Source organism: Terrapene carolina, unplaced genomic scaffold (genome assembly GCF_002925995.2).
Source record: "Terrapene carolina triunguis isolate 2854851 unplaced genomic scaffold, T_m_triunguis-2.0 Scaffold42, whole genome shotgun sequence".
Taxonomy (NCBI): domain Eukaryota; kingdom Metazoa; phylum Chordata; order Testudines; family Emydidae; genus Terrapene; species Terrapene triunguis.
In genome coordinates this window covers 41019823-41045081 of record NW_020664393.1, presented here as the reverse complement: position 1 = coordinate 41045081, position 25259 = coordinate 41019823, and the positions used below count along the sequence as shown (strand labels likewise).

At 40.2% G+C, this 25259-nt stretch overlaps 1 protein-coding gene across 2 annotated transcripts in view; it reads right to left on the bottom strand.

Annotated features, from left to right (window-relative positions):
• HMGCLL1 (3-hydroxymethyl-3-methylglutaryl-CoA lyase like 1) overlaps positions 1 to 25259 on the bottom strand; it is a 78814-nt gene that overhangs the window by 47873 nt on the left and 5682 nt on the right. For both annotated transcript variants that reach the window (XM_024216490.3, XM_024216489.3), the window contains 3 exons: positions 19574 to 19669; positions 16674 to 16822; positions 3024 to 3087 (listed from right to left, as the gene is read on the bottom strand). In XM_024216490.3, coding sequence (XP_024072258.1) covers positions 3024 to 3087; positions 16674 to 16822; positions 19574 to 19669 — 309 coding nt within the window. The remainder of the gene's footprint in view (positions 1 to 3023; positions 3088 to 16673; positions 16823 to 19573; positions 19670 to 25259) is intronic.

Genomic DNA, 25259 nt, shown 5'->3' with positions numbered 1-25259 from the left:
GCATTCTCTCTCCCTCACATGCTCAGCTGTTTGGTTCTTGCTCACATGCTCAAAGTCTAACTGAAAGGGGAAAATTCCTTCCCAGCCCCACAATGTCACATTGGCAGTGACTGGGTGTTTTTCACCTTCCTCTGCAGTGTCGGGTGCAGGTCACTTGCTGGGTTAATTAGGTAATCTCACTTAATTCTCTGCCATGCAGGATCTCAGGCACTGGTGCATCTCAGTCCCTCCTATTTTCTGCCTTTGGCACATGATAGGTTAGGCTCCTTTGGCCTGTAATATTTTGGTCTAATTTTGGTTGTTGAGTGGTGTGTGTGGGTGCTAAATGGTGTTCGTGGTCTGGGATATACAGGAGGTCAGACTAGTTGATATGATGGTCCCTTCTGGACTTTAACTCTATTACCTTGCTATGATCAAAAGTTAAATTCTTAAATTGAGTTTTGAAAAAAAGCCAACAAATTTTTTCTTTTAACTACAGAGAAACCTCATGGATTGGAAAGATGAGTAGGCAAGTACTCTCACACTGTCATACAACTATTGCATCCTAATATTCTAGGACAAGGCTGATGAATTACATTCTTCAAAATTCCAGGAGTTCGGGAATTACCAAGCCAGTATGTTAGCAGTGTGGGGGTTTTTATCTTCAAGAGGAGCAACTTCATTAACATTATCAAAGTAAAGCCTTTTTCTATGCTACCTATACTATTTTACTAGGCTATCCCACTCCAAATAGTGACTTGGCGCTAAAGGTGGACTGAAAAATGAATTGATGGCCCAATCCTGCAAACACTTACTCACATGAGTAGCCCTTACCCAGAGGGAGAGAGAAATGTCTTGTGAATTAAGGAAACAGACTATGACTAGAAGATGGTTAGAAATCTGGTAAGCTAGACATGCGTTTTGTCTGTTTTATTATTTTAAGATCTGATGTTTTCTGAAATGCTTTTGTTCTGATGAGTAATACTTTGCTGTTATTGCTCCTGGAGGGAACAGAATTGCAGGGTAAGGACATAAAGTCAGATCTCCTGAGATAAATCATGTTGAGACACAAAAGACTAATCCAGGGCCTGTTCTGAGAATGGGAGAATAGTGTAACTCCATCCTGAGAAAAGTGATGGCTTGAGGGCTGAGGGCTGAGAGGGGGTGTGCTCAAAGAGATCAGGAGGTATGAGATGAGCATTTAGCCCCGTAACTGTGACAGCTCTGACCCAGCAAATTACATAAGCAGATGTGTCTGTGTGCCACCCACCCAGGTTGCTTACATGCTTCTAGTGACATATGTGCTGAATCAGAGCCTAAATTAGTTACTTTAAGATGCTATTTTATTTTGATCACTCACAATGTGCTCATAGGCGTATGGCTATTGAAGAAGACATTGAATGGGATTAAGGTACAGTATGCAATACTTATACGAGTAAAGGTTTACGGGATTGGGCCATTAAAGAGCACTCCTACTGTAACACTGTAAGGGACTAGTTTTGTGCAAGGAAGGTAAGTGGTCCTTAAAATAAGCAACACATTGAAAGAAGCCTGTTGGGGAAATGTCTGCAATAAGCAATTCATTACACCACAGCTGAATCTGTCATCATCACTATATCTAAAGCTGTGCCACTTAACTTTCACTTCTTCTTAAAACCAGTTAATTCAGAAATACTGAATACCTTCCAATCTAGCAAATTTTCCAGAGAGCATAAGTGTGTGGCTGCTGTGGGAGCATTATCACAAGCTCCAACTGGCACCAGTACGCAGAGAAGATGTGGAGAGAGAGGACATGCCTTGCAAGCTCCCCACGCTGAATACAAATGTTGACTGGCTGCAAAAGCAATTGGGGGGGGAAAAAAGGGAGTATTGCCAAAGGCCAAGAGTGTGATGTGTCTTTCCCCAGAATGACAATCTTTACAGCTGTTACCCCTGTTTTATTGTGCCTCTTGATTTCTCTTTCCCCTCTCATTTCCACAATTCTCCCTCTCTCTCTCTCTCTGCTGGAGGCCTATCCAGCTGTTTCTTAGGCCATGTCTATACTACAAAATTATGTCAACCTAACTTGTGTCAGGATAGAGCCACCGCAGTTATTAAATTGCGTGCGTGCGTGTGTGTGTGTGCGCACGCTTGGCTCCTGTCAGTGGTGCATGTCCTCACCAGGAGCATCTTTATCAATTGTATTGTCAGTGTGGAGCAAGGGATGGCTCCAGAGGCCAGCAAGTCAACATAAGCAATGCAGTGTCTACACTGACACCTAATTACATCGACCGTGACTCTACACCGCGCGGGGAGGTGGTGTTACTAAATCAGCATAGAGAGGTACTTAGCAAGCGGGAGCCAAATTTCAGTGAAGACACTTCCACAGCTAAGTCAACGCAAGGCACCTTATGTTGACCTAACTGTGTAGTGCAGACCAGGCCTTACTTTCCTGTCAGCTTTGCCTCTTGTCTCTTTCCCTACTTGGGAAGGCAGCCTCTTTTAACCGCGTTCATCAGTCTCCCCTTCCTTATGCACTTATGCCCCCCAACAGCTTTGTAGTAGGAAAGTATTTTGTGAGTGGGTCCCTAGTCCATTCTCTCAATTAGTGCAGCTACTGCAGATGCCAGCACTTGGGTGCTGTATGCCCAGAGGACCACGATTCAATGGCAAGTTTGACTGTAGGGGAGCAGCAAACTGGTGTCGGCACATAGTGAATTTAACAGCAGCTGCTGCTTACAGGGGATCATGCTGGAAAAAATCTCATGCAACATGGTCTATTCTCATGTGCGTTTGAGTCTATTTTCCAAAGTATTTCCTTGCCCTTCTGTTTGAAGGAAATAACTCCTAATTTTTTGCTTTGTGATGGATTACCACCAAAGCACATTATTTTCTTTACATCTAAGCGGATAGTGCTGAGCAAAATTATTCACCCAAGTCTAGAGTTTGTTTGGTTTTTGTGTTCCTTTTACATTGATTTTGATTCATTATTGACCCTTCTAGGATTAAACAGAGAAAATAATTCAAGCGTGTTTAAAACATATGAAAGACAGATGCATTCTTACTTCTGCCACTTTAGCTGGTATGATGTTTCCTTCATACGGGCATCCCAGTGCACAAGATACATACCTACATTCAAAAGGACAGACATAGATAAGTGTATACAATGTACACATATATATTATACACATCTACTTATTAAATGCAACAAAATGTTAATGCAAGAATAAGGTTGCACAATTAGGTCAGGACATGCAAAATAAAGGTTGCAAATAGAGAACTACTATTTTTCTTTTAACTCTAAACATGTAGTTTGATATACCTCTCTTCATGCTCAATGCATATCATTAAATATAAAAGACAGGGAACATGGCCAAGATAATGCTGTTGCTGGAAACTTAACTTAACATTTCCAAAGTCAGATTTTTTTGTTTTATACTTATCTGTATGAAAAAAGTAGCCATTTTTTTAACAGCGAGATGGGATTATAATCTATAATCAGTATAAGAGTGGTAATTTTTACATAATATACAGGATATATTTACACATATAATGAAACATATTTTACATACGCATGTACATAACAGTACATCAGAGCAAGAAGAATTGCATCTGATTGGGATGTGGTATGAATGACCCCTGAAGCAGAGTGGGGAAAACATGTGCTTAAAGGGCAATGATGTACTCCTACCCCTTCACACAAGCTAGCAGAAGCGCTGCCCTGCTAGGCTTACATAACACAGATGGGCATGGCGGTATGGGAGGGCATGGCAAGGTAGAAGGTGGAAAGTAAACCTAGGCAGCACTTACTCTACTCAGACATTCCCCTCAAATGCCAATGGACTTCCAAGCAGAAATCCACCCGGTGAGTGGTGTAATAAAAGTGTGATTTTTGTAAGTTCAACAGAGTCTGTTCCACATAAATGATGTTGCCAAAGGAATCTCTACAGTATAGAACTGGGGGAAAATTGAAATCTGCAGGGTTCTTACTGGCATGAACATTCTTCTGAGGATCTTCCCCTCACCTCAGGGAAAGTCTTAGGGCCTGATCCAAAGCCCACTGAAGTCAATGGGAGCCTTTCCATTGACTTAAAAATAGGTTTTGATCATAGCCCTAGGACTTAATCCTGCAGGGTACTCAGCACTCTGGCCATGATCCACTGAAGCACACAGCTATCTTTAAGCATGTGCTTATGATCTTCATTGAATCAGGACCAGAGTGCCAGCAGTTTGCAAGACAGAGTCCTTTGTATACAATCAAGGAAACAGCAGAACGTACCCAAAACCATGCATCCAGAGGTGAGGAGAAGGCCAGCCAGAAATGTGAGGGGATCCATATGCTTCAGGAATCATGCAGCTGTAACTTTATTTCCCCAAAGAATCCCAGGTTCTGCAAGATTGGGGGAATTCCCATGAGATTAGAATCCCTCTCAGTCTCAGTACAAGAACGAAAACAGAGAAACTCTGCAAGGTTCACCTTATTGAGTTTCCCCAAACCCTTTTCCCCTGCTCAGAGTTTCACTGAAGGTGGGTATCATTTGGCCCTATCTTAGTTATATCCAACCCTTCCCCCTCCCCCAAATTTCTTGTATAATATTTTGAACGGAAATGTTGAATGGTCACAACGGGTCAGCAGGGGGAAGGAAGATTGTTCAACTTTCCCCAACAACCAAAACCAAATGGCAAATGATCCACAAATGGCATGTACACTATGTGGTCCCTGCAACCGAAGCACATTGGGAACAGGAGCCAAGTTCTATCACTACACAGGCCTTGCAAAAGACTCTCACGTGCGGGACATTAGCTACACACAGAATAACTGAGCAAACTTATCACAACCAAAGTGCATTAAAAGCAAAATAAATCCAAGAAGAAACTAAATTCTACAATGCTATCAGCTCTTTGTCAGCTTGTTTCAGAGATAGTTCCAGAGCCAGATCCACCCCTGCTATCACCTGTGGAAGTGTGCAGCCTCTAGAGAAGCCAGTTGCAGATTCATATGCTGCTGTTTCCTGTTTAGTATTATAGTGCAAGGCTGCATATAGTGTACCATGTTCGCTGCAGATGTATTTATTTTTATTGGCTAATCGTGCTAAAATGTATATGCCCATCAGTAGGTGAATTCATAATAAGTTGATATATTAGGTCCTCTTGGAGGAAGCCATTTGTCAGAAACAACCAGCCTTTACTACAAGATGGGATGTGTGGGAGGGTGTGACAGTAGATTCCCCCAGAAAGAGATTCTCCAAGCCAAGACCAAAATGTATCAATCAGAACAGGATTGTTATATTCACATTTTAGTTTTCCTTATTAAAAAAGTAACAAAATTACATTTATATAGTGCTCATTTGCAAATGGCATTAAACAGACTATTCAAAACTACTATTATTATATTGCAGTAGCACCTTAGAGCCACTGTCATGCACCAGGACCCCATTGTGCTAGGTGCTGTACAAGACAGAATAAATATCTCCTTTAAAAAACAACTCTTTTAAAGATATGAACAAAAAAAATATAAAGCACATAATACTGAAACATAGGTTAGTTAGTTTAGACTCAATCTCTGTATCTGGTTATCATAAAGGCACAACATATTAGTAGACACGTGCTATGAAAAGTGTAATTTGGTACTAACACACAGTCATCATGAAAGGAACAGGAATAACTTTAACTTGCAGCAGGGATACCTCTTATTCAAAAGATGGGCTAGATCCTCTGTCCCATTAAGGCTATTTTTTACCTTTCTGGTGGCATAAAGCATCCTGCATTTCACAGAGTTTAAAGGGCTCCATGTGGATTCACCCTGCACAGGGGGTTTGGTTTAGGGCCACCATCATGGCTGAACCTTCTTCTTAACCCTCCCCAGTGCTGGTGTTTGGTCATGGCAAAGGGGACAGGCTTGGGGTACCCCATTTCCCACTGATCCATGGCTGCCAAAACTTCTCCTTGGGACTGTGGGTAGCTGACCTAATATAGAGCAAGAATATAGATCAATTTACCACTCAAGTGCTAAAATGTGTTCTTCCAATTACTATTAAGGGCTTGTCTATACCGTTTTGGTGCAATTTCAAGTGTGGATACAGTTATATCCATATAGAGTATTTATATCAAAACAGCTGATTTTGTTAAATTTACTAAATATAAATATGCTACAGTAAATATATAACTGCATCCACAGTAAGGAGTTACACAAAGCGTTACAAAATTTTATGTAGACCAGCCCTCAAGGATCCTAGCATGCAAGAAAAATAATCATGAGACCAAAGTTTCTATTTGTATTAAAAAAAAAAAAAAAATACACTGCTTTGAAAAGTATTGATTTGCACCAGGTTAGGTTGTTGGTGTTTAGTTCATAGTATAATAAACACTTTTATATGTGAAGAAAATGCAGCACTTTAAAGCCAGACTTGGCTTAAACAAAATTGCTGAAATCAGGGAAGCTGAGCTGAGCCATAATAGAAGGGAAAGAGACATTACTGAGCTAGATTAACAAGAAAATTGTGCTTGAAACGGAGAAAGGTTTAGTGTGATGTTGTATCAATACAGATTAGCGTATTTTGCTAATTGCAACTTTTTAATTATTTTTTAAATGAAGAGCTGTCTATTAATTTCTAACACTCCTTATTGTGAAAATATTTACTGAAGTAAAAAAAAACCCTCCTACTATAAAAAACTAAATATTGTGGAGAAAACAAGCAAGTTTTCCAAATATTTTATTTCAAATAAGTTCAAACACGACCACAACCAATAACAGAATAGAACACCTAAAATAAACAGTGATTCTGCAATCCCTCCTCCATCCCCATTATTTTGCATCCTATTGTGTGTGTTATCATGGAAGGAAAAACAATACCTTTTTCCCCCATATATTTAACAATGGAAGATTCTTTTTAGTACACTGGAGCTTTTTCTTTAACATAAATGAGAAAATAGTCTTACTTGGAGTCTTACATGTACTAAACAATGATTTACAAAAGGCTTAGTGTTATAACACCCATATACCATGGCATAAAATAAGTAACAAAATAAACAAAGAGTATACTGTATTTATATATCTCAAGCTTTGAATAAGTCAACTGGTGGTCAAATGATGCCCAAACCTAGAGGTAAACTAAATCATGTCAGACATTCCAATGTTCTTTTGCGGTACTGAGAAATCCATAATACTGGTCATTTTTAAAATCTAAGGATTCAAAAAGAAAACATATTTGAAAGAATAATATATAATAATTTCGAATTGCATGCTTAAAGAGTGGAAGCTTTTACAAGGAAATATTTTAGAATTAGAGCAGTTTTTTATTATGGTGAGTATTTCTTTGTATTTTCCAGTTCTATGGCCCTGATCCTGAAGACACTTGCACAAATGAGTGACTTTACACATGTGGGTCTCCCCAATGCCCTCAGAGACTACTCACATGCAGAAGCATTTTCAGGATGGGAGCATACATTTATAATACAGCTGTCCAGTGGTGCTGGTTTTTTTGTTTTGTTTTGTTTTTAAGTTAAAGCAGAAACACATACTTCTGTCATTTTTACTGTTATATTTGCATATCAATTTCTGACCCAGAGAGACAGTCCTAAAGAACTTACACATGCATTGGAGCATTTACAATTTATGTGTGTCTTTTGAAGTTTTTGAATATATTAATGTGAAAGGAATCTAGCCTAACCAGAATTTACTTAACATTTTCTTCTTATGCTACATTTAGATTTACTAATAAAACACAAGTGAATACTTGCAATTATCATGTGCCATGGTTTTCCATTAACCCCATCTGTTTTGCTTCATTTTAATCACTGGGAAAATATGTGATATTTTCAATGTTACCTGAATTACACATTAAAGAGCAAAATTGTAAAGGCAGAAGTTTTAATGCCATTTCACATGCAAAATATGCACAGGAGTCATTAGATGATCACAGATTTGGCACAGATGATCACAGATTTGTCCTCACAGAATGTGTCCCCGATGTTATTGTAAAGTTTTGTGCACATACAAAAAAAAAATGAGCCCAAAATTTAATAAAAAATTATAAAAAAAAAAAAAAAAAAAAAAAAAAAAAACCTTTATGACACCAATAAATGGCACAACATTTTAGACCATATGCAAGTTTTCTATTTTTCACAAACATTTGAACTATTTCAGTAAACATTTAGAAGACTGTATACTGCATTACCAACTATCAGTGTGACAGCTGACAGCATAAATTTTCTGGATGATGATCGTGTAAATGTTGGTGCAGCTGCAGCAACAGTAAGACATGCTGAAGCTTAAACTGTTCGAATACATTTTTCATCAGATTCACAAATTGCCAATGATTTACACTCACTATGTTAATTCTAGATGGCCAGTAAAAATAGAAAATAAAATTTGAACCCTTTAAAATTATTTTTGGAAATATTTTTCAACTGTACAAATAAGAAATTAGGGCAAGGTATCAAATTATCCATTTCCTGCAAATAAATAACACATTAAACAACAATAGTGCTTTAGAAGAGGAAATCTCTGTGTTGAAAAAAATATATAAATACAATTTATGCACATTAATACACAAATCTGTTTTTACTACCTAGGTAATTCAAGTAAAATATTTAGCCTACAAAATTAGAGGCCAAATCCTGTGGACTCTTAGGAGTTTCTGAAGTAAAGGCTGCAGGGTTTGGCCCGAGTTCAGGATTGATTTCCACTGTACTGTAGTCACAAAAACAAAATCATTTCAGCATAATCTTAATTCTGATTTATCTGTATTAACAGGCCTATCAACAAAAGCTATTTCGTTGCATTCTATTTATTGCAATATATAATAAATTACAAAGTACCTCTCCCAAGCTCTATTCATTATTATATTAATCATTAAAATTGCAAGTCAGAACAAAACCGAACCAGCACTACTGCTTGCCAGATAACAAAGATAAATCAGCCAAACAACAGGTACCAATTGAAAATACCTCAAGTATTTGCTATTCTCTCAGATACAAACACTCAAATTTCCCCTCACACTCCTTTCCCTAACTTGGGGGAAAGGATGGGCTTTGCAATGTGCCCAGAATGTCAATAGATCTTTTGGCAGGGCCGGCTCCAGGATTTTTGCTGCCCCAAGCAGCAAAAAGAAAAAAAGTGAAAAAAAACCCCAAAAAACGCCGCGATCGCGATCTGCTCTACCGCCGTCACTTCAGTCTTCGGCAGCAATTCGGCGGCGGGTCCTTCGCTCCCAGAGGGAGTGAGGGACCCGCCGCCGAATTGCCGCCGAAGAGCCGGACATGCCGCCCCTCTCCGTTGGCCGCCCCAAGCACCTGCTTGCTGGGCTGGTGCCTGGAGCCGGCCCTGTGTTTTGGACCACAGGGGAAGTGCATTCAAACTGTAAATACCCCTCCTTCTGCCTATGAAATATTGAGTTCCAGGGATTTCTATGGGTTTCCAAATTGCCAGTTAACTGCTCCTACTTCTGTGGCTCCTTGACTTGACATGCAACTCCCACAGGAGGGCTCTGTGGAAGCAATGACATGAAGAAGAACAATTTGTCACCGGGCCCTGCCCAAAGAGTATTGAATTTAGACTATAAATGATATCTGAAGCTCTCAGCCTCTCTCTGTCATCAATCAAAGTACCTAACTACGCTCTCTATGAACACCAAATTCCAACTGAAAATTATAAAGTCTTCAGCCATGCCACCCTCATGTAATTCCTTAATGAGTTTCCACAGGTCAGAGACTTTGACTCTGTATGGGATCTTAGCTCAGTGCTGATAAAGTTAATGGATGCACATGCTGACCTGCTGGGAGAGTGCGCTTTATTTCATCTGACACTAAAAAAAAAAAAAAAAACATCACAATTACATATGTGAACAGACTGAGTGAGGCTTTGATGACTGATCCTTCTTTCACTGTATTCCACGGGGACAAAGTTGTCTTTGTGTTTGCATAGATTTTTTTTGACAAAACGAGTTTCACTTAAATCAGAGCATTCATCTCTTGGCTATCCTTCCAAAACCTCATTTTACCTGGGAAAAACTAGGCTTCATATACTTGATGTCAAGGGGATGTTATATTCTATTTTAATGGGATGACTCCATTTAGGAAGCCTCCTAATATAAACTTTTTGTAACATTGGGAACCAGCGTAAGGGAAATGCCATTTCCACTCTAAGCCTGTTGAAATGGATTAGATTAGGCATTGAGATGTGTCATGCTTCAGCTAGGGTGATATTATGAGAGAGCCTTAGATCTCACTCTGCTACGGATAGCCTGCTTCCATAGTGTTTCCATTGCAACTATATGCAGTAATTCTACTTGGAGTTTTGGACACACATTTACCAAGACTGTCTCCAGTCATCTGGCATCTAGATATGATGGTCTACATTGGGACCTTGTTTAGTTAGAAATTTTCAGCCCACCTTCTTGAAGTTTGTACTGCTAGCTAGACTCCCATAATTGATAACCTGAAGAGGCTTCCAGTAATTGTGGTGGTTCTAGAGAGTTTTGCCTTTGTGTGCTGATGCTACCCACTCACACATTCTCGTATTCCTCAGAGCTCCACTCTCTCACCAGATTCTGGAATTTAGCAGAGGGAACTGAAGTGGGGGGCTGAAAAGCCCTTTCTACCTCATTTATAAATACTGAATGCTAGGACTGCGCTCATACAGTCCCAATGATCCCCAGAAGGTTCCCAAAATTGTGCAGCACCAGGGAAATTGTGCAGCACGTGCTGCTTACAAACAGGGAAGGACTGGTAGCGGAAGTGGAAGTGGGTGGCAACCTGGGCAGCAGTGACCATGAGATGGTTGAGTTCAGGATCCTCACAAAAGGAAGAAAGGAGAGTTACAAAATACGTACCCTGGACTTCAGAAAAGCAGACTTTGACTCCTTAGGGGACTGATGGGCAGGATCCCCTGGGAGGCTAATATGATGGGGAAAGGAATCCGGGAAAGCTGGCTGTATTTTAAAGAAGCCTTATTGAGGGTGCAGGAACAAACCATCCTGATGTACAGAAAGAATAGCAAATATGGCAGGCAACCAGCTTGGCTTAACAGAGAAATCTTCGGTGAGCTTAAACACAGAAAGGAAGCTTACAAGAAGTGGAAACTTGGTCAGATGACTAGGGAGGAGTATAAAAATATTGCTCGAGCATGCAGGGGTGTAATCAGGAGGGCCAAAACACAACTAGAGTTGCAGCTAGCAAGGGATGTGAAGTGTAACAAGAAGGGTTTCCACAGGTATGTTAGCAACAAGAAAAAGGTCAGGGAAAGTACTTGATGCTTTTTTTGCCTCGGGCTTCACTGACAAGGTCAGCTCCCACACTGCTGTCCTGGGCAACACAGGATGGGGAGAAGATGAGCAGCCCTCAGTGGTGAAAGAACAGATTAAGGACTATTTAGAAAAGCTAAACATGCACAAGTCCATGGGGCTGGATGCAATGCATCCGAGGGTGCTGAGGGAATTGGCAGATGTGATTGTGGAGCCACTGGCCATTAGCTTTGAAAACTCATGGCAATTGGGGGAGGTACTGGACAATTGGAAAAAAGCAAATATAGTGCCCATCTTTAAAAAAGGGAAGAAGGAGAACCTGGGAAACTACAGACCGGTCAGCCTCACCTCAGTCCCTGGAAAAATCATGGAGCAGGTCCTCAAGGAAACCATTTTGAAGCACTTGGAGGAGAGGAAGGTGATCAGGAACAGTCAGCATGGATTCACCAAGTGCAAGTCATGCCTGACCGACCTGATTGCCTTCTATGATGAAATAACTGGCTCTGTGGATACAGGTAAAGCAGTGGACGTGATATATCTTGACTTTAGCAAAGCTTTTGATACAGTCTCCCACAGTATTCTTGCCAGCAAGTTAAAAAAGTATGGATTGAATGAATGGACTATAAGGTGGATATAAAGCTGGCTAGATTGTCGGGCTCAATGGGTAGTGATCAATGGCCCGATGTCTAGTTGGCAGCCGGTATCAAGCAGAGTGCCCCAGGGGTCGGTCCTGGGGCTGGTTTTGTTCAACATCTTTATTAATGATCTGGATGATGGGATAAATTGCACCCTCAGTAAGTTCGTGGATGACACTAAGCTGGGAGGGAAAGGTAGATACGCTAGAGGGTAGAGATAAGGTCCAGACTGACCTAGACAAATTGGAGGATTGGGCCAAAAGAAATCTGATGAGGTCCAACAAGGACAAGTGCAGAGTCCTGGATTTAGGACGGAAGAATCCCATGCACTGCTACAGGCTGGGGACCGACTGGCTAAGCAGCAGTTCTGCAGAAAAGGACCTGGGGATTACAGTGGATGAGAAGCTGGATATGAGTCAGCAGTGTGCTCTTATTGCCAAGAAGGCTAACGGCACATTGGGCTGCAATAGTAGGAGCACTGCCAGCAGATCGAGGGAAGTGATTATTCCCCTCTATTTGGCACTGGTGAGGCTACATCTGGAGTATTGTGTCCAGTTTTGGGCCCCCACTACAGAAAGAATGTGGACAAATTAGAGAGAGTCCAGTGGAGGGCAACAAAAATAATCAGGGGGCTGGGGCACATGACTTACGAGGAGAGGCTGCAGGAACTGGGCTTATTTAGTCTGCAGAAGAGAAGAGTGAGGAAATGATAGCAGCCTTCAACTACCGGAAAGGGGGTTCCAAAGAGGATGGAGCTAGGCTGTTCTCAGTGGTGGCAGATGACAGAACGAGGAACAATGGTCTCAAGTTGCAGTGGGGGAGGTCTAGGTTGGATATTAGGAAGCACTATTTCACTAGGAGGGTGGTGAAGCACTGGAATGGGTTACCTAGGGAGGTGTTGGAATCTCTATCCTTAGAGGTTTTTAAGGCCCAGCTTGACAAAGCCCTGGCTGGGATGATTTAGTTGGTGTTGGTCCTGCTTTGAGCAGAGGGTTGGACTAGATGACATCCTGAGGTCTCTTCCAACCCTAATCTTCTATGATTCTATGAAATACATCTCACAAGCATCAATATGCAGAAACACTCAAAAAACCACAGTACCTCATAAACTACCTCTCTTTGATTCTACTCTTTTCTGTTTCTTTAGCCAGTTTTTAATTCATGGCAATACTTTACTTCCCATTCCATAGCTACTTAGCTCCTGAACAGCTTTTTGTGAGGGACTGTAACCAAGTGGTTTACCCTTGGGTAGAAAAGCCTTGGTACAAACCAAATGTGACTACTGAATGAGCCCCACCTGAGGGGAATCAGGTAATTTCCTATAAAGAGCCGATGGTGGCTACAGTTAGACTGTAGTCAGATTGTGGGGGGCTCCTGCAGGGAAGGCTCTGAGATCAGGGGAATTGCTTCCAGCAAGGAAGGACCCTGAGCAGACCTGGGGCATTTGAGTTCTACCCAGCTGAAGGGAAGACTTGTGTTTAGTTTTGAACTTGAAGTTAATAAATGAGACGCTAAGGTAGGCTGTTGTGATTCGACTGGAAAAACCCTGTGTGGAGCTTATTTGGGGAACCAAGAAGGGAAACAGAGGTGAGGGGCTGAGGGGAGGGCTGCCCTGAGACCACTAGAGAAAGTCATGTGGCGGCCACTCATGTAAGAGACTTATTCAAAAATTTTTAGAATAATGTGTGTCAGCTGGTTCTCCATTATCCACAATTTTGCTGACATGCTAAAAGTGTTTTAGCAGATGAGAGGCCATGCTAGTTTGTTTCTGTCATACCATGTCCGTCTTGATGTTTTATAATTCATTGAGTTGTTTCAACCAGCTTTCTTGATACTGAAGTAAGGATCAGTGCTCCTATCGCCTTCTTTAAATATTACGTTTGCTATTCTCTTGGGTGTATACCATTCAGTCTGGGTAACTGGTTGCTTTTTAATTCATCTTCTCTTTTGATACCTCAATCTCTGATTGTACCTCATCTCTATTACTAAAACAATGGGTCTGAAGTACATATCTCCCAGAATGGGCCCTTTGTGATGAAGAGAGATGGGAAAAAAACAAACAAACAAACAAAAACCCCACACCATTTAGCTTCTCTGAACTATCCTTGTCCTTTTTAAGTGGGCCCTTTATTCCCTGATTGATTGATTGATTTATTCCCCTTTATTCCCTGATCCAGCAGATCCTCTAAACTCTCTTGCAGGTTTCCCCGCATCTGAATTATTCACTTTTCTCAGAGAATTATAGTAGACAGAGAAGGCATAAAAGGGAAGCAAGAGCTGGGGTTACAGTTTCACTGTTGACTTTGAATGTCCTTGCTTTGTGCCATAACTGATATTAAACAATCCTCTCAAGTGTGGTATAACATTGCACATGGGACTACAGACTCGTTGAAAAGTGTTGCATGCACCAAGAGATTCCACGTAGGTTTGCATACTTAATGAAACATCAGATCACTATTTTAGGTGCACAAAGTGAACACATTTTTAATTGAAGTTTGATTATGCTTTCCTATGGTTCTATTCTCCCCAATCTCTCCACCTCTTGTTTGTTGATTTACACCTTTACTTCATTTTCTGTTTTGTTTCTTCTCCCCCACCACCCCAACCTTAATTGCTTCAGTATTCCATCTGTTTCTACTCTACTCAGTTAGGTGTCTGCTTTTCGGTCTGATTCCTTTTACTTTCTCTCTATCCTCCCACCTCCTTCTGTTCCTCACTTTTCCTGCTGGGTGGGTAAAAAAGTGGCCAGTCAGTCAGTAGACAATAAACACATTGTGGGAACAGCTTAGTCTCATTATATTTCAGTGTAAATAGCACCAGCACAATTGCGGCTGGAACATCACAGAGGAGTCCAGACATACTATATATGGAAAAAGCAATAGGTTGTAACTTTATTAAACATGTGCAAGCTAATGGAGAGCAGATAGGTAGCTACTACAAACTCTGACTTCACCCTGGACCCCACCATTGTGAGGATATCACCATTTGAGCCTCAATGTCACTGTCTTGGGTATTTATCCCATGGATCAACTATGTATTCTTTTCCCTGATACTCATTTCATATTCAGGCTTACCCTGACATTATCAGTTTTCCAGGTATCCCAATCCTATAAGAGATTTTTGGAAGCAAGCTTCCTCACTCTACCAAGATTGTGACTACCCCCTTAAGATAGTCCAGGAGTCACAAGGAAAGAGCCTTATGGAAAGAATAGCAACTTAACATGGCAACATAAAAAATAATAGAATTATAAGCAATTGATATCTAAAGAAGTTGGTACAAATATTTAGGTTACAAAAATAACACAACAAGATAGCAACTGCAATAAAATCCACAAGCTAGTATAATATAAAATAGGCTTGGAAGGATTAGATTTGTTGGTAAATGTTGATATCATCATATGCACAAACCAACAAACAGTATTTCCATTGATAATTGAAAATTACAGACAGGAAAATTAAGAAAAATGCTGCTTGAGAACTTAGAGTTTGATTTAAGGCGATTTACTTCATATATTTTGCATGTGATGTTAACAATTTGTGTGTTAATGGTTATAAACCTTTAACTTTTTGAATCTCAACATCTACCGGTTATTAAATAATGATTATATGACCTACATTGTCTAACTTCCAATCATTTCCAGCAATTGCATAAATTTAAATCAAGTCTTAAAATAAACATTGATACCTGTCAAAAATAGTTTTTTAAATTGAATTCTGCCATGCCTACATATAAACAATATAGCAAGAATCAATGGCATTGGTGACTATGTGGTCTACTAGTTCTAGCACAGGGCTGGGAATGAGGAGTTTTGGCGTGCATTCCCAATTCATCACTAACTCTGTGTAACCTTGGGCAAATCACATCCTCGATTTCAATTTCTCCATCTATAAAATAGGAAAAGTAATTCCTAACAAGGCATGGAAGCCTCTCACAAGCTAGTACCATATTCTCTATTTGGGATTTTAAGTCTTGCTATATATATTGCATTCAGTGACTGAATATAATAGTGGAATATAGACACAGGACAGGAAACAGGTCACCATCTGTGTCAGGTATATATGAATGAGTGTGTTGGGTGGGGTGGTTATGGTTAATTTCTCTGGCCAGTAGACTTGATTTGTTTTGGGGTGGACTGGGAAAATCCTGAAACGTGTAACTCTTTACAGTGAGACAGGAGATGTAACGGGGAAACAAGGATGGTTAAGAAGCCTGTAATTTTATACTCTAAATTTCCCTGAAAAGGAGATATTCTGGAGAAATGAATATACTTGAGAGGTCAAGAGCATGATGCACTGGAAACTCTGCAAGTTTCAACCCCTGGAGTTTCCAGAGTAACTTTTCTCCCTCTCATGGTTTTTCTGCTGGAGGAAATTTATCATATAATTTCTATGTATTGATTCACTGCCTCCAAGTAATAAAAATGTAAAAGCCCACCTACTTTATTTTCATGACTCAGAAAAAAAACAATATTGTGAGTTCTTACTACTGGTCACTGTACATAACAGCACATACCAAACATTATTCTCAGACTTGTGGCAACAGCATTGATAAAAACAGTGCATAAAAAAAGGATATAAACTAATACGTAAAAATTAATTTTTGCATTTTGGAACAAAGCAACATTTATCAGTAGTTGCTAAAACGTAGAGAGCAAAAATATGTTTGAGCTTTTAGAAAATATTGTTACAGAATGGATACTATTAATAAAAATTATTTAAAATGTATGGAATTTGATCATGTCAATTTCTGTTGGTTAACCAACAGCAACATGACTATGAAGTTACATTGCAAACTGCAGTTCATAAATTGAGATTACAAATGAAGCTTTATAATTACCCTCGCACTGGAATATTCATATTTCGTGCTGATTTAGTAACTTCTTCAAATTTTTCTATGCTTTCTTCTATAGAACAATTAATATTCATTTTGTTGAAAGATTCAGATGCTGCACCAAATACTGATACCTCTGTAGCTCCTGCTGCAATCTGTAAAATGTAATTCAATAAAACAGAACTGAAAAGATGTATAAATATAAGTAAGTTAAGTATGGTATTCTGTAATGAAAGAAGAAATTCTAGATCCTTAGTTTTAAACAAATTTAACAATATATTAGTCAATATAGTGTACAGTATATAACTCTATCTGAAGTTATAATAATTGCAACTTTAACTCTAAATTTTCTTCAGTCTATTTGCAACCATACCGATTTTGTATCATTTGCTCTCTTAATTAACTCAAATCGCCAGAGTATACTTCCTTCCCTTTGTTATTAAATGGGATAAGGCCAGTTACTGCTTTATCAATTAATACACGAGTTTTTAAAATGATAAGCTTAGGTATTAAATTGTAAGAAATGATGCAAATAGGAAAAATAATTTAATAGTTAATTATTTTTATGATAATAAAATAAACTATTAACTGCAGTGATTCGGGCATATTACATGCCATTTATGCTATTGACACATGCTGTTTAAATATCATTTATAGAGCAAATAAAAAACAATCTAAAATGTCAATTGGCTCCACACAATCTGTTCTCCATACCTTTAATGGGACTTATCCACATACATCCCTGATCCTTGGGGAGAGGGGGGAAATCCCTCAAGAATTCTGGGCTTGTCCACACCCAGTTTTTGTACCACTTTAATCTTATCTGTTTCAAAACAGATTCGTTAAATTGGTACAACCTCCTAGTGTAGACAGAGATAGGAGGTGCTTATGTCAGTATAGTTTATTTCCCTAAATGCAGGAGCATCTTTATCTACACAGATAGCTAAAGCAGTACAAATTTGGGGAGAAAGGCAAGCCAACCCCTTTACACCGTTCTCCTAAAAAACCCAGGCTCTGGATTAGGTCCCAATCTGGCTCTGCACAAGCAGTCCCCACTTACATCACAGGAGGATGGAGAGGGTCAGACTGACTTTCTCCTATGTTCTTGATGGTGTTATTTTCTTTCCCTCTAGTTTTAAATGGTTTGGGGTATGTCTACACTGCAATTAAAAGCTGACTCGGGCTAAGCGGTTGTTTAACTGAGGTATAGATGTTTGGGATGGGAGGGTCCCAAAGCTTGGGCTGCAGCCCGAACCCAAACATCTACACTGCAATTAAACAGCCCCTTAGACCAAGCCCCACAAGCCTACATCAGCTGGCACGGGCCAACCACAGGTTTTTAATTGTAGTGTAGACATACCCTTAGTCTCCATCATGCAGCTCAAACACAATCTGTTCTGAGATTAAACTGCTGACAGCAATAAGGGGAAGAAGGTAAAATAAATTTGAGGGAGAAGGGAACAACATTCCATGAGAAAAAAGTACTGTTTGATTCGGGAAGGTTTGTTTCCCATTGGAAGGGAACCAGGGCAAAGACAGTGTGATCTAGCAGTCACAGCTCGCCTAGCACAATACAGCAGTCAGCAAGCCAGTCTCAGAATAAACACTGGATCCCAGATCAACAGACGAGTCAGGGTCAGAGTCAGGCCAGGGTGAGAGACCAGAGGTTGTGGCCTGGCTGGAGCCCCAGGGCAGGGGCAGAGTCAGGTTACTAGATCACAGGCAGGGTCACAGATGACTATTAGGCTGAAAATAGGAGGCAATATTCAGGCTCAGAATCAGCCTTGGGTCAGAGACCAAAAATCAGCAAGTCAGGTCACAGCAAGCCTGAAGTCTGCACAGTTGCCCAGACAACTTCCTGGGCTATACACCATGGTTAAATAGTGATCATGGGCCAATCAGAAGGCCAGAGTTTGCTGTCACTCTGGACCATTTGGGTGGTATGTCTTGCTGTGCCTAATCTCCACAGTACTCCTTGGAGAGGTCTTGACATGACAAGGTGGGCATGTCAGCTGCCCCAACTCCACAGCCCTGGGTTCTAATCCTGAAGATTCTTACGCCTGTTCTCCTAAGCCCCTGTGTTTTCTTCTCCTATCCACCACCCTATCTCATGGCTCTCAGCATGCTGATCTGCAGCCTCAACCTAACAGCCGAAGAGCAAGTCAGCAGGTTCTGCTGACGCTGAACTCTAAATTCAACAGGGAAATATACTGCAGGATTGGGGCCTAAACTCCCAGCTTTGGTAAAAAAATGAAATTGCCATCCCACAAGAATTTCCAAATTTCATTTAGTCCCCACTCAGAAAAAAAGTAGAAATCTTGACATTTTTCACAAAATGAAATATTCTAAAATATTTTGACCTTATTGATACATTTCTTTTCAGTAATGTTGAAACTGTTAGTTTTGACTTTACCCTTTTGACTATTACAATATAACATAAGATAAAATAATAGTCGAAATAAAACATTTTGACCTTACAGAAAAGGTCATTTCCTATTGAAAATTCTGACAAATCAGTATTTCACAAAAACTTTTCAATTTGGCTGAATCTGCATTTTCTGATGGAAAAGCATTTTATTAGGAAATTTTCAACTGGCTGTAGCATCAACAAGCTAAAGAATGAAAAGGAATTATTTGTTTCTTTCTTAGGGTATGTACTACAACATTTATGGCATCTTCCAAAGGACTGTGTGTTTGATACTGGCCACTAAAATTACATTTATGGAATTTAATCTCACTCTGTAAAATTTGTAAGTTTGCTTCATGAAAACTGACACTTTTTCAGAAAAAAAAATACAGCCTAATTCTAACAGGACTGGGTGAATGATATGAAATAGCTGGTTTAAGGTACCGTGCATAAAGTGTTTGAAACATGAAGTGTAGACACACTCTAGCAATCCACTTACAGCAGAATGAAAACCTTGAAGATTAGGTGTGAGTACAGGATATTGGACCCCAGGATGCCGCTCGATCCTTCTCATTACTTCTGTGTGATCTGCCATCTTAAATACATAAATATTTTGCATTTATTTTTCAGTTATGCTAATTAACAATTATCTACTGACTATTTTAAAAAAAGGTAGATATGAATTTAAGGATGGATGCAATTCTGCTTTGTCATAAGGTCATATAATAGCAGAAATAATACACTATAACAGAGCATTGACTGCATTACACCGTGCTTTGTCTTGTTTATGCATATAGTTAATGAAAAAAGTATGATCTATAGCTAGAGATTTGAAAAATGTGCAATATGTGTGAGAAAAAAATAACAAGATTCTATGGAATATAAAAGTTTCTGTGTTCATTTCTATTTTGATAATCCAGAAAATACAATATTCAAGCTAATAAGGAAGCCATGATTTAAGAGAGACATTGGTGGTGACGTGCCATGTAATTTAGGATTCATTAGATTTATGAAGAATGCTACTTCGTTATATAGAATTATCATAAATACTACAAAAAAGCCTATAATTTTCAAGCCAGTATATAAACGTTAACCCCTCTGTTTTACTAAGGCATTCATCATGAGAATGGGATCTGTCTGTGGGTTTAAACTTTTCCTGCAGCTTCCACATGTCATAATCTTCTCCTTATTAGAGCAATTTATTACTATGTAAATTATTCTAGTTTAATAAACAGAGGATTACGATGTCAGGTGTAGACAAGGTGCAGCAGCAGATGAAGCCTAAGTAACAAAGATTCTATTGTCAAACAAAAGCCTTTGGGTAAAATTTTCAAAAGCACCTAAGTGACACAGGAGCCCAAATCTCACCGAAAGTCCATGGTACTTATGCTCTTCTGAAAATGTATCCCCTTAATAATAAAGAAGTTAAGAGAGTTATAGAATATAGAAATGTATGCAGAATTAATCCTAAATATTATTAATTCAAATATCTAAAACTAATTCAGTTCCTGGCTCCGTTCTCTTTGTGCCCTAACAGTTCAGCAAGGAATTTCTTGAGTGGTGTAAAGGCTATATAACAGCCTCTACAGCAATTTTTCCTCCTGTTCCCCCACATAAAAGGTGTTTCTGGGCAAGCCAAGGGCAGACGGAAGCATGACAGGACTGTTCAGTATGATTAGGAACATCCCTTACATTGTTCTAAATTACACTGAGACCTGGATTGGCCGCTGGTCAACCCCAGGATCAGGGGAGAGGAAAGATAAGTTTGGACAGACCTAAGGCCCAATAGGCTTACAGTCAAAAGATTCACAGTCATTCATTTGCCGGTTTCTTGTTTGCAGAAATAAGGCACAAACAAAGGAATTATTCTGTAAATCTAAGTAAAACATTTTGGTATATATTGGGCTAAATTCTGGTTTATGATGCTCAAGTACAATTCCCATTTTGACACAACTCTAATGAGAGCTGCAATGAGAATCTAGAGACAGAACTGGCTCCCTTAAGGGACAATTAATTCTTTTACCTACATTTATTACGTTACCCTTTCTGTCCTCTATGTCAGTGGTCTCCAAAGTGGGGTGCGCACACCCCAGGGGGTGCGCAAGATCCTTGGGGGTGGGCAGCAGGAGGAGCGCTTTTTTTGTTTTGTTTGCGCTTCGGCAAAAATGGTAGAGCCGGCGCGGCAGGGGGTGCGTGCTCAAATTTATTTACTGATAGGAGTGCGCGATCAAAAAAGTTTGGAGACCACTGCTCTATGTCACTATTCACTCCAAGTCAGCCCAAATGCCAGGAGAGAATGGTGACTTTTAGTAATCTCAGTTCAGTACTGGCATACTGCAGCTGCTGAATTCTTAGCCTAGCTCTACCCCGACTCAGTGTATAACAATTAGAGCTAGTCGGAAAACTTATGCCAGAAGGTTTTTTCATTATTTGTTGATTTGTCAAAAAGTAAACATTTTGTGCAGACGGTTCTAATTTCGATCAAGTTCTAACAGAACCCAGACAGAGTTATGGCAGAAACTTGCTGTTTTTCCTGCCAGATTGCCTGCCCTGCTCCTTGGCAGCCCATCTGAATGACTGTTGGGGAGCTGGACTTTCAGGGTCCATGGTTTCCACCATGCATACTGGCTCAGAATCCAGGGCTTCCAGAATCCCGGGTCCTGAGGCAGCTGCCAGGTGGACCAGCCTGGAGCCAGGGCTCCATTCCTTTTCATGGAGAATTTCAAAATTTTGGTTTTTATTCCAAATAAAAATTAAACCAAATTTTAAAATACTGAAATCCTCCATGAAATGGAATACCTTTCTCCACCCTTCTCAACTGGCAAGTCACTTAATCACAGCAAGCCAAGTTCTACAGTGGGAGCCAGAGTGATTAGAAATGTGAGTAAAAAATAAAATTAGCTTGCATTTTTCAATTTGAATCTCATCAATCTGGCGCACATGTCTTCACCATTTTGTCCTTTTTCCATTTGGAAATTATTTTCCCCCCTAATGTTAGGAATGGAAAAATTAATATGTCTGTTTTTACCTTCTTGCTTTTACAACATCCATTAGAAAGAGTAACAAATAGTGGCAGTATTGTTAGATAGATAATTGCCACAGTGCAAACATTATTTTTGAGAACGACAGTGGTCATTATACCTCATTATTATCTTCTCCAAGATACACAGATGTGGTGGGGTATGTCTGACATTCAAACCTTTTCTGTTAGAATGGAGAGAGAAATTCTTCCTTCAAATTAAGATAGGCTTACAGCATTCCTTTGTTCATATTAGCATGAAGATTTCTAACTATATACTTTAGAAAATCCTATTTACACAGAAATCATAGCTTATCGCTCCAAAAACACAGTCAAGATCTGGTGTTATCAGATATGCTATTGGGGGATACTGTGCCCCACTATTATCACTTATCTCAAATAGCTCCCCATGAGTACAGGATGTTGACAGAGGGCACTATATCACTTCAACTGTTGACTAGGCTCTCACATTTGGGGTCATTCTTCAGTTTCCACTTGGTCATATTGTCACCAGTCGTTGCCATCCCAACTCTTACTCCATTAAGAGTACACCAGGGTTTTCATTTGAGCTCAGAGCCTGGAGAGAGTTGTTCTGAAGGAACCAGGTTCTCCAAGATCAATGGCATTTCCTGCCATTTTATTTCTCTGTAACCTTCCATAGTGGTATTTTGTGGTCAGGGATTTTCAGAAGCAAAGCTCTTTCTGGACTTCAGCCTCTTGGGTGGTATAATGTGTCCATACAGTGGGTGTCTTTGATGATGCACCTGTTTTTGTCTCTTCTTATTACTAAACATATCCCGCTTCACTGATGGCAGTGCAATCCTTTTGGGGCAGGATAAAAACAGTGTGGGAGTCAGTATCACACTCCCTGAGATGATCTTGCAGGATTAAGTTCAGTATCGATTTTGTGAGTATGGCTTGAGCGTGACCATACTGGGGCGCAGTACTCTGCAGTAGAGTAACTGAGCAAGACTGGCTGCTTGGAGTTTTTATGGGTCAGCTCTCCATTTTGCGTTGGCCAGTTTCTAGAGTACACAATTCCTGGAGCTCACTTTCTTTTTCAGCTTCTTGATGTGCTCTTTGAACATCAGCATTTGATCTAATGTGACCCCACAGTAGACCAGATGTTCATAATGCTCAAGGATTGTGCCATCTCACAAGATATGGGGTTTTTACTTGGCCTTACAGTGTTTCAGGTGGAAGACACACACCTAATTGTAACATCATGGAAAGTTCTGTTCTGACTGCAGGGTACATGTTGTGCATAGATGCTACTGAGAATAAGGGGAACTAAGAACTAAGAGGAACACCCCTATGAAAAATGGGGCACCCCAAAATTCATGGGGTGTGGAAGTACAGATAAGGAAAAGAGGGTTGAAACCCTCTGTTGTCAGATGCTACCGGTAGGGTGCTCTGCTTTTTCCAATGCTGATATCATTCAGCTGTGTGCGTGTGTTCCCTCTGTGTGCTGTCCCAGCTCTGCGCAGATAGCTGACACAGCAAACCTGACGAGAACCCCCAATAACCACAGAGTCTAGTAAGATGCAAAGTCACGTCGACTAAGTTTATTGCGACCTTGGACACAATTGCAGTTCCCCGTAGATTACTCAGTCTACCGGGCATACTACTAATAGGTGCCTCCTGGCAATGGACCCGGCTCAGTTAGTGGCGGGACTTTCCACTACCCCCTCGGCCGAACAAAGATATCCACTCAGGGATGCATTCTTATACACAGATACAAACAAGTTACACATCACTCCTGACGTATTGAGGTGCAACCCCTCTACGCAGCAAGGTACAACCCCTCTACGTAGTAAGGTGCCGCCTCTCACCTTGTACATGTTGGTTCGAACAAAACAACACTATCCATCATATTCCCCTTTTGGCCCTGTCATTGGGATGGGTCAGCCTGTTCCTTGTTGTGTGTGGAATGTACAAGTATGCGAATGTTCTGATATCTGGTGTCCAGTACCTTTTAGGTATGTCTCTTTTTGCAGCATCAGCCCTTTTCCTTGCCAGCTTCTGTGAGCGGGGCCTGCCTCTGGCTCACAGCTTAACTTTGCTTTATGTTAGCAAAGTCTTGACCATTACTTTAGTTCAGGCCTTAGGCCTCTTACCAGGCCTCTGATACCAAGGTTTATATCTCAGGGCCTCCTCTTACTACACCCTCATGCATATACATAAGATGTTAGGTGTGGTCAAAACAACAAGATAAAAGAGGTTCTCTAGTTAAAAGTGGGAAGACCCAAGGGACAACCCCAACGGATGACCCTACGGGAAACCCTAGCAGGGACCCTCCCTCTATCGATGATCATCTATTGAGAGGGCCTTCACACCCTAAAATATCTTTGAGGATGTGAGTATGACTTAGTCATTGCATGGGTTTTTGTAGGATTTGTATATGCATGGGTAATTGTGACTTTACTTATTGCTTTAATGAAACTTGTAGTACAGATAAGACTTTGTACTTATGATTATGTCTGTGGTCACTATCCTTGGACTTCAAATATTTCTAGAGTCTCCAAATTTGAGACAAGCACCAGAGGTAATATTCACTCTATTGAGCTCGAAACTGTAGCAGCAGGAGCTAAATCCATGGTAGTTTAATACAAAATTACTAAATTCAATTTAAATAAATAATAAGGTTACAGTAAGGATAGTGGACAGTAACTTTTTGTACAGTTAGGGTATTTATGTAGTTTGAGCAGTGCAACCACTTGGACCTCTTTCCACCGCCTGGGTATCTGCACTGTCTCGTGAAAGAATTAAAGAAGTCAAGAAGCCACTCCTGTGCTCTTGTCCTAAAGTGACCCAATAGTTAATTAGATATACATCGAGTCCTGCTGCCTTTCCACTTTTCAGGGATTTCATGGCAACAGTCAGCTCCCCAGTGTTGAGCTGCTCATTGTGGACTTTGCCGTCTTTGAGGAGTGAGCAAAGTTCCTGCTTAACTTGTTTTGCTTTGTGCTTTACGGACTGGTTTACCATTTAGGATGAAATGGTTTGTGACATGGTTGGGAGAGACTTTGGCAACGAGCTTTGGTTGTTGTCCATCAGGGTTCAGCTTGAGAATGGCGGCTCATACTTTTATACAATTACGGCACAGGTTTGTTCTTTCAATCAGCTCCCTCCAAGGGTAGCATCCCTCCTTTCTGATCTATCTCAG